Source organism: Montipora capricornis, chromosome 10 (genome assembly GCF_036669925.1).
Source record: "Montipora capricornis isolate CH-2021 chromosome 10, ASM3666992v2, whole genome shotgun sequence".
In the NCBI taxonomy this organism is placed as follows: Eukaryota; Metazoa; Cnidaria; class Anthozoa; order Scleractinia; family Acroporidae; genus Montipora; species Montipora capricornis.
The window spans coordinates 49,728,836-49,742,831 of record NC_090892.1 but is presented as its reverse complement, the minus strand read 5'-3'; the positions used below and the strand labels follow the sequence as shown (position 1 = coordinate 49,742,831).

Genomic DNA, 13,996 nt, shown 5'->3' with positions numbered 1-13,996 from the left:
AAGAGAGTTGGCGTTAGCCGTGTTTAGTCAAGTGTGACAGAAGCTGTGTTTATTCAAGTTGGCGGAGGCCGTGTAAGTTTGTCAAGTTCGTGTTGTTAAGAATTTTACTTCGTGGAAACTACGTTCACTTTGGAATAAATCTTCTTGTTGTTGTTCCGACAACCCTGCGTTCAGTTTGGTCTGCAAGCTAACTTTCCTCAAATCGTTCGAACTCGTAACATTGGGGGCCTGTCCGGGAGAGGAATTCATTTGTTTGCTGTCTACAGAAACTAGGAAAGGACAATTCAAGAAGAAGTTACAGAAAAAGTAAGAAGAACTGTACGAGAGAGTATACTGTGTTTTTGCTGTGAAATACTGCTATGGAAATGGAAAAGCTTTTGCAGATAGGAGAAAAGTTCGGATTGGAGGGAGAAAAGCTGCTCGAGTTTGTAGAGAAGCAACAAAAGTTAGAACAAGAAAGAAGGGAACAGGAGGAAAAAGAAGAAAAACGCAGACAACTAGAACAGGAAAGAAGAAGGGAAGAGGAGGAAAAAGAAGAGAAACGCAGACAATTTGAAGAAGAACGAAGAAGGGAACAGGAAGAAAGAGAAGAAAAAAAGAGGCAATTACAAGAAGAAAGAGAAGAGAGACGTCGAATGCTTGAGGAGGATAAAAGAAACGAAGAGGAAGAGAAAGAGGAAAGGCGCAGAAGAGAAGACGAAGAGAGAGAAACCAGGCGACAAGAACGCGAACTAAGAAAATTGGAGATGGATGCCGAGCTGTTGAAACAGAAAGAGGCTATTGAAGCGGCAAAAAGAGAACATGAGCTGGAGATTGCACGTTTGGCTGTGGAGAATGCTGACGGACGTCCTGAAGTGAGAGAGGATCGGGCTAAGGCACCTAAACTCCCCTCGTTTGTTGATGGTAAAGACGATTTGGACGCGTATTTGCAGAGGTTCGAGAGATTTGCCGAGACAGCTAAGTGGAAAAAAGATGGATGGGCATCGAAGCTCAGTGCTCTGTTGTCTGGACGGTCACTAGAAGTGTATTCACGTCTATCGGAGGACGCAGCTAAGGATTATGACAGCGTAAAGATTGCGTTAATGAAGAGATATGACCTTACCGAAGACGGCTATCGTCGAAAATTTAGAGCATCCAAACCAGAAGTTGACGAAAGTCCGGAGCAGTTTATTGTGCGACTGGACAGATACCTGTTACGGTGGCTAGAGCTTTCGAATACTGCGCGAACCTTTGATGGTCTTAAGGACTTGATCGTGAAAGAACAATTTATTGACTCTTGCCCTAAGGATTTGGCAATTCACCTGCGAGAAAGGGCACCTGAGACCCTAGCGAAGATTGCGAAGATCGCTGACCAATACTTGGAGGCTCATGGTAAACATTTGTTCAGCTCAGCGAGCAGAAAGCCAACAGTGCAGCCTGAGAGGGACGAAGCCAAGAACATGCAGATTAATCCACCAGCTCTGTATTGCTTTAAGTGCAACACCCGAGGTCATAAAGCCGTCAACTGCCCAACCCTAACAAGAAAGTGTTTCCTATGTGGCAAGCAAGGACATGAAGCTAGAAACTGTCGAACAGGTGGACGCAGATCAGGAGGACAAAGTAAGGATGGTAACCCTGTGCAGCGTGGTCAAGTGAGTGCCAGTTGTTTAGTTCAACCACCTGAGGATAAACCTACTGATGAAGAAGTTAAGGCCTGTATTAAAGATGATAAGCTGCTGTTAGCCTGTGGTAAGAAGATTCCATTGTTGAGTAGTGCTTGTGTTGAACCGTTGACTGGAGTGAGAAGTAAAATGCCTGTCGTGAAAGGTAGAGTTGGAGAGAAGCCTGTTGACGTCCTGAGAGATACTGGTTGTAATGGAATTGTAGTAAAGAGGGACCTTGTGCCTGAGGATCAGTTTACTGGCGAATTTAATGTTACGCTGCTCATTGACAATACGGCAAGGAAAGTTCCCATCGCAAAGATTGATGTTGATACACCTTATCTTAAGGGCCAAGTGGAAGCGCAGTGTCTTCCCGATGCTGTTTATGATTTAATTATTGGTAATGTACCAGGCGCAAGAGCCGCTGACGATCCAGACCCAAGCTGGCAAGTTCCTGTACAAGACGCTTGTGCTGTAACCACCAGAAGTCAAGCTAAAAAAGCTGGGGAACATATTCCGTTGAAGGTACCGGATACCAAAGAAAGTCCTGTAGTTGATAGAGAAAAGCTCAAGCAAATGCAGCGTGATGACGAGAGCCTACAGAAATTTTGGGAGAAAGATGACGTAGTTGTGAGAGGCCAGGCTGAGACTTCATTTGAAGTGAAAGGTGGAGTTCTGTACCGCGTCTACAAGCACCCTTATGTGAACGGAGGTAAACCCCTGAAGCAGGTTATGGTTCCTGTGCAGCTGAGAAGTCGAATAATGGAACTAGCGCACGGATCGATCATGGGAGGTCACATGGGAATAAAGAAAACGACTGATAAGATTCAAAGCGCGTTCTATTGGCCAGGCATTCAAGGGGACGTGACTCGTTATTGCAAGTCCTGCGATGTATGTCAGAAGACAGTTAACAAGGGTTCCGTACCGAAGGTTCCCCTAGAGAAGATGCCATTAATTGACAAGCCGTTTAAGAGAGTAGCAATCGACCTGGTTGGACCTATTGTTCCCCCGAGTGAGGACAGTCATAGATATATATTGACATTGGTCGATTTTGCAACTCGTTATCCTGAAGCTGTTCCGCTGAAGAACATTGATACTGAAACTGTGGCAGAAGCGTTGGTGGATATCTTTAGTCGTTTGGGAGTGCCTGAAGAGATCTTAAGTGACCTTGGTACGCAGTTCGTCTCTGAGTGTATGAAGGAAGTGACGCGGCTTTTGAGCATTAAACAGCTCACCACGACTCCTTATCATCCTATGTGTAATGGTCTGACGGAAAAGTTTAATGGAACAATGAAGAGCATGTTAAAGAGATTGTGCAGTGAACAGCCAAGACATCGGCATCGCTATATTAACCCGTTGCTGTTTGCATATCGTGAAGTTCCTCAGGAGTCTACTGGTTTTTCGCCGTTTGAGTTGCTGTATGGAAGAGCTGTCAGAGGACCGATGTTTATCCTCAAAGAGCTTTGGACGAAAGAGATGGAGGAGCCTGAAGTAAAGAACAGCTATCAGTATGTGTTTGAGCTACGCGAGAAGCTTGAAGATACCCTCAAGCTGGCGCACACCGAGCTTCAGAAAGCCCAGAACAAAGGCAAGCATTATAACGACCGAAAGACTAAAGTCAGGAAGTTTGTACCTGGAGATAAAGTGTTAATGCTGCTACCGACCGACCACAACAAGCTCCTAATGCAGTGGAAAGGTCCATTTGAGGTCAGTGCCGTAGTTGGTCTCAATGATTATAGAGTGAGAGTCAAAGGAAAAGAGAGAGTTTACAATGCTAATCTACTGAAGAAGTATTTTGAGCGAGAGGATCCTGTTTCCGTTGGAGCAGTTGTTGTTGAAACGAACGCTAACATTTGTAAGAACGAACATGTTGAGAGTGAAGTAGAAGAAGTTGACCCTGTGGATAGTATTGATTTTCTGGAGATTGGTGGTTATGTCGCGAAAGAGTCAGTCAATGATGTGGCCATAGGAGATAACCTTTCTCATGAGCAAAGAGCAGAGTTTATGGATCTTGCAAATGGGTTTCAAAGCCTGTTCACAGAAGCGCCAGGCACAACAAGTTTGGCTCAGCATCATATCAAGCTTACATCCGACCAACCAGTTAGATCAAGACCATACCCAGTACCGTATAGCTTAAGAGAATCGCTGAAGAAGGATATTACAGACATGATGAAGATGGGAGTCATAAGAGAATCAAGTTCGCCCTATGCTTCACCTGTTGTAGTTGTTAAGAAAAAGGACAACTCCAGAAGTTGAATGGTGACAAGTATTTTACCCGATTATCTAAGCAGAGTAGAGGAATAACTTAAGAGACACTGGACTGCCTCCTCAGTTGGTACTATCTAACTAATTTTTCGTTGTTAGTAGAAATTTAGGAAATTTCTTCTCAAGAGGGGGTTATGTTACGAAAAATAGCATTGCGTGACTAGCGTGACTTTCTAGAAGCTTCGCGAGAGTTTGTAGTTTGTTTATTTTTAGGTTCATGCGTAAGCGTTTCTAAATCGGTGTGTTTTGTAATCTTTCTATAATTAGAGTGATTACTATTTTAGAAAGTTCTAGAAGTTTATTGTCAGAGTATATAAGTAGACGAGTCCAAGCGGAGTGTTTTTCTAACTAGTTTTTCACAAGCTAAGAGAGTTGGCGTTAGCCGTGTTTAGTCAAGTGTGACAGAAGCTGTGTTTATTCAAGTTGGCGGAGGCCGTGTAAGTTTGTCAAGCTCGTGTTGTTAAGAATTTTACTTCGTGGAAACTACGTTCACTTTGGAATAAATCTTCTTGTTGTTGTTCCGACAACCCTGCGTTCAGTTTAGTCTGCAAGCTAACTTTCCTCAAATCGTTCGAACTCGTATCATATTGAAACTGCCACCCAAATAAAGCTTGTTTACCAATGAAGGGGATCGGTCAAAAGAGAAATTATTTTGATTCAAGTTTCAATTCATAATTAATTTATTGCACTTTTGTTCATCTAACAACAATCCGGATGTTACAATCAAAACTGCAATGATCAAAAGCCCCTCAAACCGTGGTTTTTGCCGCAGAAAAAGTGCTTCAAGAACAGGTGTAAAAAACACGAGGTCAAGATCGCTAAATGATAGTTTTGTTACTAATGTGAGTGCTCGATTTCAAACTGAAACAAAAAGATTTGCTATTTGTCAGACAAGAATATAAACATTCGTATCCCCCGCGATCTGCCTGTAGGCAGATCTTGTTTTTATTTACACGGACGAAAAAATAGAACAATTTGCGCCAGGAAAGGATATAGGCACTAAAAAACTTATATTGCTCCCAAATATATAAATCTTTTCGGCTAAATTCTCCGAATGTTTGAATAAAAGGTTTAAAAATATTCAGTTTTCTTATGACTTAAGGCTAACTTCTGCTTGTCTTGAAATTGAAGAATAACTTCCTTGACCATTACTTCCGCTTTAGGATTTCAATTCTGAGTTAAAAATTATTAAAATAAAAAAAAAATTTACAAGGTGCCTGCTTCATCCTCGGTGGTTCTTGAAGAGGGCATAGGAGGACCAGCGCTCGATGTTGATACCCCCATAGAGCGTATTTTTCGCATCAAAGCTCTACAAGTCAGGATTTTAATGAAGGCTTTGCGGAACGGTTTCAGGCTCCACGCGAAAACGAATGGGTTCATACTTGAATTTGCCATGATCAGAATGTAATTAATATCTCTTGCCCAGTGAATAAAAACACAATTGCAGTATGCGCAGAAGCTAATAACATAGTTAAAAACAAGTGCAGGAAGAAAACAGGCAATGAAAAGCGATAACATTACCAGAAATGTTTTGGTAACCTTTTTCTCCCATTTCAGCGTTTTTATTTTGATATTGTGCTGCCCAGGGCAATTGCGAATTGTATCCCGATGTTTCACCTTATGTTTAAAAGTTCGGAAGACTTTTGCGTAAGTAACACAGAGTACTGCAAATGTGGCCACAACCGCTGTATTGGCGAAAAAGAAATGATATTTCAGATATCCAACTTTGAAGTAAAGGAACGGGAAACCAATTGAGAAAATCCAAAGGGCACACGAGATGACAACAGTTCGTCGAGAATCCAGCATCAATCTGTATTTCATAGGGAATGAAATGGCAATAAATCTATCAACCGTGATTGCAGCGATACTCAGAAGCGATGCTGTGCAAGATATGAAAAAACTGATTCGTCTAGCGACATCTCTGGGAAGAAGTACGAGTCGTTCGCTCATTGCCTCTCGAACGTAGAATTCCACTGACATGGGCAGCGCCAAACAACCGACTATCAAATCCGCTGCCGCCAGATTGGCCACGAGGAAATTAAATGGCGATCGCAGTTGACGATATGGGTCGATAATGATGGCGAGAAGAACAAGGACATTTCCAATCACCGTTGCGACTGCGAGAATTGAACAAAATGTGCCTGAGGTGATGCTCAACTCGGTCGGGGCTGAGATGTTTGTGCAAGGATACAAGCCGATCATAGACATCACTCCAAATGAAGAGCAAACGGTTAAATGATTGTTTCTCAGTAAGCAGTTATCAGCTCAGGAAACTTTATTGAGGGACTTCAGGACATGTCACTGGTTATAAATAGCGAAATTTGGAAAGTTTCCAAAACACGCGCTGTCTGAAAGGGATGATGTAGCAGCTCTCGTAACGTATGATGTGATTGGCTGGCTACCTTAGCCAAAACCAAAAGATTAAACATAACTGAAACAATGACTTCGACTTAAAAACAATAGAATAACCACAGAAGCTGCTTACAATACCAAACGATAGCAGGTTTCGAGAGCTGCTACACTACTGTCTGAAAGAATAGCATGACTCCAGATGGGACTATTGAATACTGAGAAGGAGAAATGTAAAGCGCGAGCTTTGCTAGCGTAAATAGTCGCTATAAATGTTAGGTGTGTATAGGGATCTTTTGATACGAGTTCTGAAATATACCCTACTCTCGAAGTTTGCAATTAACATATCAAAAAGTTTCGTACGACCGACATCAAAACAAGGACGATTGCTCAAACTGATTAGAACAGTTAACCACTCCAAAGAATTTGTAAACGAAAATGGTGACAACACGAGCAAAATCGAAGGTCACTGGAGACAAGCGAAATGCAAACTTCCTAAATGTGGAGTTAGAAAACATCTTTTTTCTACATATTTGGCAGACTTTTTGTGGCAATATATGTATAGAAACGAGGATTTGTTTGCTGTATTTCTTAATGATGTGAAAAAAGTCTATGTAAGCAATTAGGGACCCAAAACAAATGCACAAGCAGATGAACGCATTAGGGCGAAAAATGAATGGTAATATTTGTGAACTGTATTTTAAGTTTTATGCCATGACTGATAATGATTCACGTGCATGTTGTACTGTGGACGGCTTTCTTTGAGCGATAATTCACGCTACTAAGATGTGTTAAATAAATGCACCCATCTTTAAAGTCATGTGTTCTGTTCTTTTGTTGTCTTTTCTGACTATTCATTACTAACAATAACCAATACCGAACTGGATTGCGAGTACAAGTTTTCGTAATTCTAAGCATGTGTATTTTTTTTAAGTGCTCGAGCTCAGAATGAGAAACTCACGCTCATACTCCAATCTTTAAGGTCGCCAATGGCAGAACAATGCCTTTGAAGGTGTGTTGTGGGCATCACTGTCACTTTCCAAAACCACACATTCTTGGCACACCATGACACAAATGCCACTGGGTGTGGTCCACAAATAAGGAGGGCGGCCCAGGCTCTTGACACCCTCTCTTTGATATCTACAACTAATTGCAAGTATTCTCAGAGCCTCTGTTGCTTGTAACAGTTGCTGACTGAAGATCTTAGCGATGCAAAACACATCTTTGCTCCTCTAACATAAAGGTATTTGTCAAGACAAAGTATTCCTTGCCAATAACTTTGATAAGAGTGGCAGGCAACAGAAGCCTCAATGAAGCTTAAATGAAGCGTAGTTTCTGGAATGATTTTTCAACTGTTTTTGTTGGCTTATAACGCAGGAAATTTATAGCTGCATCTTCTTCAAATATGCATTGCGTCAAAATCGGCTTTTTTTTTTTGGACACATTTAGCATTGGTAATAAAAATACTGTCAACAGAACTGTTCACTGCTGCGTAATTCAATTATCATCTGAATAGCTTCTTGTACCTGAGGATCCAATTCTTGTTGATGTGCATTAAGGAGATGAAGTCTGTACACATTGAGGGTTCTTTGGTGCTCAGTCTGAGCCACCTCAAATTCATGTCTGAGTTGTTTTAATTCTGAAAACAAACGAACTTGCTTGTTGTTTTGTGAATTTGACAGACTGTTCTTATCTACATTGCACTGAGGGCATGTCTGTTTTTCAGAAATGGCCCGTTGGAGTGATTCATTTGTAATCTTAACTTCCTCTAGTTCCTCAGTCAACTTGAAAATTTCATCTTCATTAGACTCCTTAAGCTGCTGATACACTGAAAGTGGTATGGAGGGCATACTGGCCTCATTATCTAAAATTCTACACTTTCTTCTGTGTATTTTTTCAATTGTTGCCTTGGAGTTTCATTTTCAAGTTTTAGTATAAACATTCGTGACGTAGTGTAGCTTGTTTGCTGAACGAGCCAATAGAGCGTGAAATTTCACTTAGCAACAAAGCAACTCTAAGCCAATCAGAACTCATTCTAAAGTTCTTCATTAGTTACGAAGTGTGTGAGCGATGCTTTATTTTGATTTTTGAAAGCAAAACAAACTAGCCTTTACTTCACTTTTCAACGGTGTAGTTTTAAAAGAATATGGCTACGGATCTTGATCATGACTAATAAATATTCATGACAAAATTGAGGGGGACATTGTGGTGTATTAGAAACCGCAAAACCGCAAAAAAATTCGGCCAAAACCGAAAACTGCATACAAAACCGTCAGAAAACCGATACAATGGTGACAAGTGGGGCATACAGAGCAAGCTACACTAACACTTTATTTCATCAAAGTATTTATGAATGTCATGGACTTTATTTCTGCCGCTCTCTCGAGCCCGGACTTTATGGGCTCATTTTCCGTAAAGCGTTTCTCGGCTATAGAGTGTTTTCATGTGACCTCTCCGGGAATTCAGCTATATTATCACTCAAACGTTTTCTTTTGTTTCGGAGGAAAAACAAGGTTACTGATCACGTGAGTGAAAACAGGCATCTTGTTCCCTATGGGACCTTACATTCTATTTATCAGGCCCTAGTACAACCACATTTCAACTACTGCAATATTGTTTGAGGAAACTGTGGAGTAAATTTGCAGGAAAAACTGCAAAAACTACAAAACAGAGCAGCCCGTGTCTTGACCTACCCTAACTATGGCACTGATGTCAACAATTTATTTGAACTCTTAAGATGGAAATCCCGAGTCTCTCAAAGGCAAATTGAAAGAGCAACAATGGTATTTAAGTCCCTACAGGGACTAGCACAGTATCTCTGCTCGAAATGTCCATCGCGATCCAGGTTTTTGTTTGAGAGACTCTGTGAATAAGGTAAATGTTCCGATACCGCGCACAAACTACTACAAAAAACAGCTTTAGGTATAGTGGCGCAGTTTTGTGGAACAGTTTGCCATTAGAACTAAGGAAAGCAGAACCCCTCAATCAACTCAAACGACTGATTAAAGAGGTTATCTAAGCCATTATTCTAAACACGGCATTCATGGAAAGCAGCTTTTATTGTATGATATTGAGTAAGATAGTTAATGTAGTTTACATAGTTTTATCTATACTTGGTCTTAAACTTTTCATTGTACATGAGAAACCGGAACCCAAATAGGATAAAATAGGAAAACCCAAAAAGCACATTGGATAACAAAACCGAAAAACCGTTCGTATTTTTTACGAAAACCGAAACCAGATGCTAAAAAACGAAAAACCCGCAAAGCGCAATGAACACAAAAACCGAAAAACCGATCTAAAAAATAGCCAAAACCTCAAAACCGAAAATCCCAATGTCCCCCTCTTAAAGGGAATCCTTACCAAACTCAACCTCGTTCCCAGGGTTCTCTCCTACTCGTCCACCGTAACCGACGATTCGCCGAATATGACAGTCATTGTTAAATTTCATCCAAACAATTCGTCGTATCGCGACACCTTTCTTTCCACCCATCACAACTTTATTTCTACCCATGACAATTTTTTTTCCATCCATGACAACTTTCTTTCTACAATAATAAAAGCAAGGTGACACACGCTAACACCAACCCGGTGTGGCCAGCACATCACGCATGCGCACAACCATTTCACCCGGTCAATGATGAGGCCCAAAAAACCGAAACGGCTGTCCATGGCTGCTAATTGACCGGGTGAAATGGTTGTGCGCGTGCTTGCTTTGTTGGCGGCCACACCGGGTTGGTGTTAGCGTGTGTCACCTTGCTTTTCAGTATTACTACCCATGATATTTATATCCGTGACAACTGTTTGTCTATCCGTAACAAAATTGTTTCCATCCACAGCAAAATGCTTTCTGTACATAAGAAAGTTCTTTCCATCTGTGACAAAATTCTTTTTCACGGAATACGGTATGACAAAACTCATTTTTAAGTCTTGACGAAACGTTTCTCTGATTAACGTTACGGTGAGGGCCTGGGTTTGCACTGTCGGGGATCGGGTATATTAAACAATGTGGCGTCTTACGTGACTCTGGAACCAGAACTTTTGTAAAACGTATTTCACGGAACTCAACGGGTATGAGTAACATGGCAGCTGTAGGGGAGATCGAAGACGAAAGCGAAGAACAATTGATAAGGTACTACTTTCTTCGAGGATTTCAATATGGTGAAGTAAAACACTTCCTCTCCAAATAACATGAGAAGGAAATGAGCACCAGCACACTGAAGAGAAGAATAAATAGCTTATGAATTGAGTCGTCAAAATCCTGATTATGCTGCCATAAGAGACATGATCGACGGCCGAGCATGTTTGTCTCATATGGTGCATGTCTGGATGAAGTGGAAGTACCTGGTTTATCAAATGGTACTTGTGTTTGTCCCATGCATCATGTAGAACAATGGGATACACCAGGTTTTACTGACATGTGACTGGCTGCTGTTTCTTCATCGAGGACCTTTGTCCTTTTTTTCTCTTGACCAGCATTTTCATTGTGATGACTTGAGAGAAAATTTCTTGACTCCCTGTTTCTTTCATTACTTTCCCATACTTTCTAGGAATCTTCTTCTTCCTCTCCAAATTCATCACTTGAATAATTTGAATCTTTGCCCAACACATGGTACGAGTAATTTCTCTCGAAATTATTTTCCGTACTCAAGAAAAGGTCAAGTTCCTCCGTATACTTGGACTGAACGTAGAAATCTTGTGTTTGACCTGGCATAAACAGGGCTTCGTTTTCATTGTCGTACAACAACATGCAATTTTCGTCATCTTCAGTTATTGCTTTGTTGAATATTTTCCATTTGCTCAACCCGCCTTCTACAATCTCCTTATGAGCGGCATCCCTTGTGCCTTACATAATTTTGGGCCCCACAGTTTTTGCTAAAACTGTGGGCCCCAAAATTATGTAAGGCACAAAATATGTCACTCATTGCACTCCTTTCCGCATGTTTCCTGCACAAACCGCTCTTGTAGGTGCGGTTTTACGTAACGTAAAAAGATTTTTTACTCTCTTATGTAGGTATATATACAGGTCCCTTGTGTTGTAATGTAAAACATCCCAGACGAAGTGTGCATTAGTCGCACGAAACGTGTAGGATAAAATAAATCGTTTTACAACTCTTAGACCTCGCGGGACGTGCTGCTCACTAGTTCAATCTTAAAAATTCTGTATTCGCACTAGAAGAAGCCACATGGCGAACAACACAGAAAATAGCAGCGCTGGACTCAAGCGTCGGCGACCGAACAGCGATGAGCCAGCCCCGCTAACCTCCGGCAGCCACTCCAAACTTGATTTTACAATCGAATCTATTCTTAGAAAGAAAGACGGTGCATGTCAAGACGGCAAAAAGTCTCATGGGGTCCTCCAGGAAAGAATCAAGGTATTGGGGCACCATACGGCAGATGGCACTATCCCCAAAGGCTTTCGAATTCGAAGCGTTAAAGCCAAAGGCAATAACGAAATTCTGCCAGCGAAATTTGACGACATAATGAATGAGTTGCCAGTAATGGATCCGTGCCTCATACGCAAAGGGAGTCTGGCATCGCCTGGTGGCAAACATTGCAAGTTGCTGTAAGAAAATGTATGGCGGAAAGTTATTCGACGTCCAAAAAAATACTATTTTGGAAAGAGATCAACGCTTTTTTCGACACAGTTTTATCAGAAATCGATTTGGTCAATGTTGACTCGTGGCAAGTGTAAGTTTGTGTGTGAATAACCGTGAAATATGAGACAGAATTTGCTGATTAACTTCCTTGCTTGCGTAAAATGTATTGTGGAATGGTCTCAAAATATTACAAAATTATGACTAAATCTGGAGGAAATAACTCAATAAAACCTTTTCAGTTGTATTTACGTGTGTCTGGGCTGGCTTTTGGCCTATTTCTAAACTCTGCAATTTCAGTAATATTGGAGACATGCCTAGTGGGGATCATTGTGCTGTGCGGGGTTGTGACAACGATCGAAGGTACCCAGAGAAGCAAAAGATTCTTCCTCACGTTGAAATATTACGATTTTACCCGCCCAGGAATAACGATGATGTTTTGTCGTGGGGTAGAGCTTTATCTTCTGTTAAATTAGTGAACTAAGATAAGATTATAGTTGGAAATTTTGCAAGAGTTCTGATTTGAGGCATGTTTGGAAGAACTTGATTCAGAAAAAATATAATTCAATTTATGAGTTAGCTTTCAGTACACTTAGGCTCGCAATGCAACCCGGTTGAAAATGAGACGCCCTTTGATGTTTCCATGGTTTGAACAAAAATGAATACTCTTGTTTTTCGGCCATTTTAACTTGATCAAAAACAATAAACAAACTTGTGTACAAAATTGTAATCCAAAATTGTGTACAAAGCCTGTTGTTGGGATTGCAGTGACTTTACATTGGTTACAACATCAAGTTGGACCATTTTGAAGTCTTGGCAAATGGAAGATCTGATTTACATTGTAAAATAAAAGAAACCTTACTAATACGCGGACTTAAACCAACGTTAAACGAAAACGTTGGCAGTGAGAAACTCTGGCTTTATTAACCAATTAAACAAGCCAGTTTTCACTGCTTATGACATTTATTTGTTAGAGCATTGTTCTTAATCTAGTCACTAGTCTCTTTCAAAGTTCTACACCCTCATATATCATTTTTTAAATTTGTTCAACCGTCACTTCTGACTTCTTCTATTTTGTGTCATACGAAACGTCAAGTTAAAATGCGTTGTAACATGTTTAACACCGCAGTTTGTTTATTGTTTTTGATCAAGACAAAAACGAATACCTTGAACTTCTCATTTAAGACCCGGTCCTAAATAGGAAAAAGGATCACTGATCCAAGATCACTTGGATCACGGTGCATCAAAGGAACCGATGAAACCACTCTGATGCACCCTGATCCAAGTGATCTTGGATAAGTGATCATTTTTCGGATCATCCCAAAGGAACGCACCCTCAGTTACATTTGTTTATCAAACCAAAGTAACAATTGGGATTCGTTAACAATTTTTTCACTCTCGATTTAATTTAGTTTAGGACAAATCGATTAGTGAAAGCTATGTAGTCGTCACAGACAATACTGACCTGCAAAGTAATGGAGTCATCCATGTTGACATTGCTCCACCACCACACCGAGGGGTGTTCAGGGATGGCGCAGTGGTGAGAGCACTCGCCTCCCACAATTGTGGCCCGGGTTCGATTCCCAGAATCGGCGTCATATATTGGTTTTCTACTCTGCACCGATAGGTTTTTCTCCAGTTACTCCGGTTTTCCGCTCTCCTCAAAAACCAATTGCAACATTTGACTTGATTTGCGTTAATTGTTAATTTCAGTTTACAGTGTCCCCAATTAGTTCTCCAGCGCTAGAACGACTAGACACTTAAATAAAGTTCCTTTCCTTTCCTTTTTTGTATGATTCCTAACCCAACAACTGTTACTGGACTAACCAGTGGGGAAAGCATTTGGTAACATCACGTTCAAGTGTACGGTGCTTGGACCTAACAGCAATAACTCGTATATGCTTTACAGACGAGGGACCCGTTTCGCAAAAGTCCCGATAACTTCCCGTGCCAGGAAAGCCAATTGTGAAAATAGTATCTGCTTATTTTAGAGATCTGGTCTTTCAACAAGTTTACGAGACCCGAAAGAACAACATATCGGTAATAGCAAATTGTCATACCTTGACACCGTCCTGGGTTGAAGATACAAAGAGATTTATTTCCCTGACTTACGACCTAAAAAAGCTCTAAACATTCCAGAAACGA

The 13,996-nt window shown here is 41.0% G+C and overlaps 1 protein-coding gene across 1 annotated transcript; it reads right to left on the bottom strand.

Annotated features, from left to right (window-relative positions):
* Nucleotides 1–4,567: 4,567 nt before the first annotated feature.
* On the bottom strand, nucleotides 4,568–6,180 carry LOC138019735 (adenosine receptor A2a-like). The gene has a single exon (XM_068866605.1). The coding sequence runs from the start codon at nucleotides 6,111–6,113 to the stop codon at nucleotides 5,112–5,114; it is 1,002 nt and encodes a 333-aa protein (XP_068722706.1). The 5' UTR covers nucleotides 6,114–6,180; the 3' UTR covers nucleotides 4,568–5,111.
* Between the last annotated feature and the right edge of the window lie 7,816 nt (nucleotides 6,181–13,996).

Coding starts and splice junctions, on each gene's coding strand:
- LOC138019735 (XM_068866605.1), bottom strand. CDS start 6,113: ATGTCTATGATCGGCTTGTATCCTTGCACAAACATCTCAGCCCCGACC.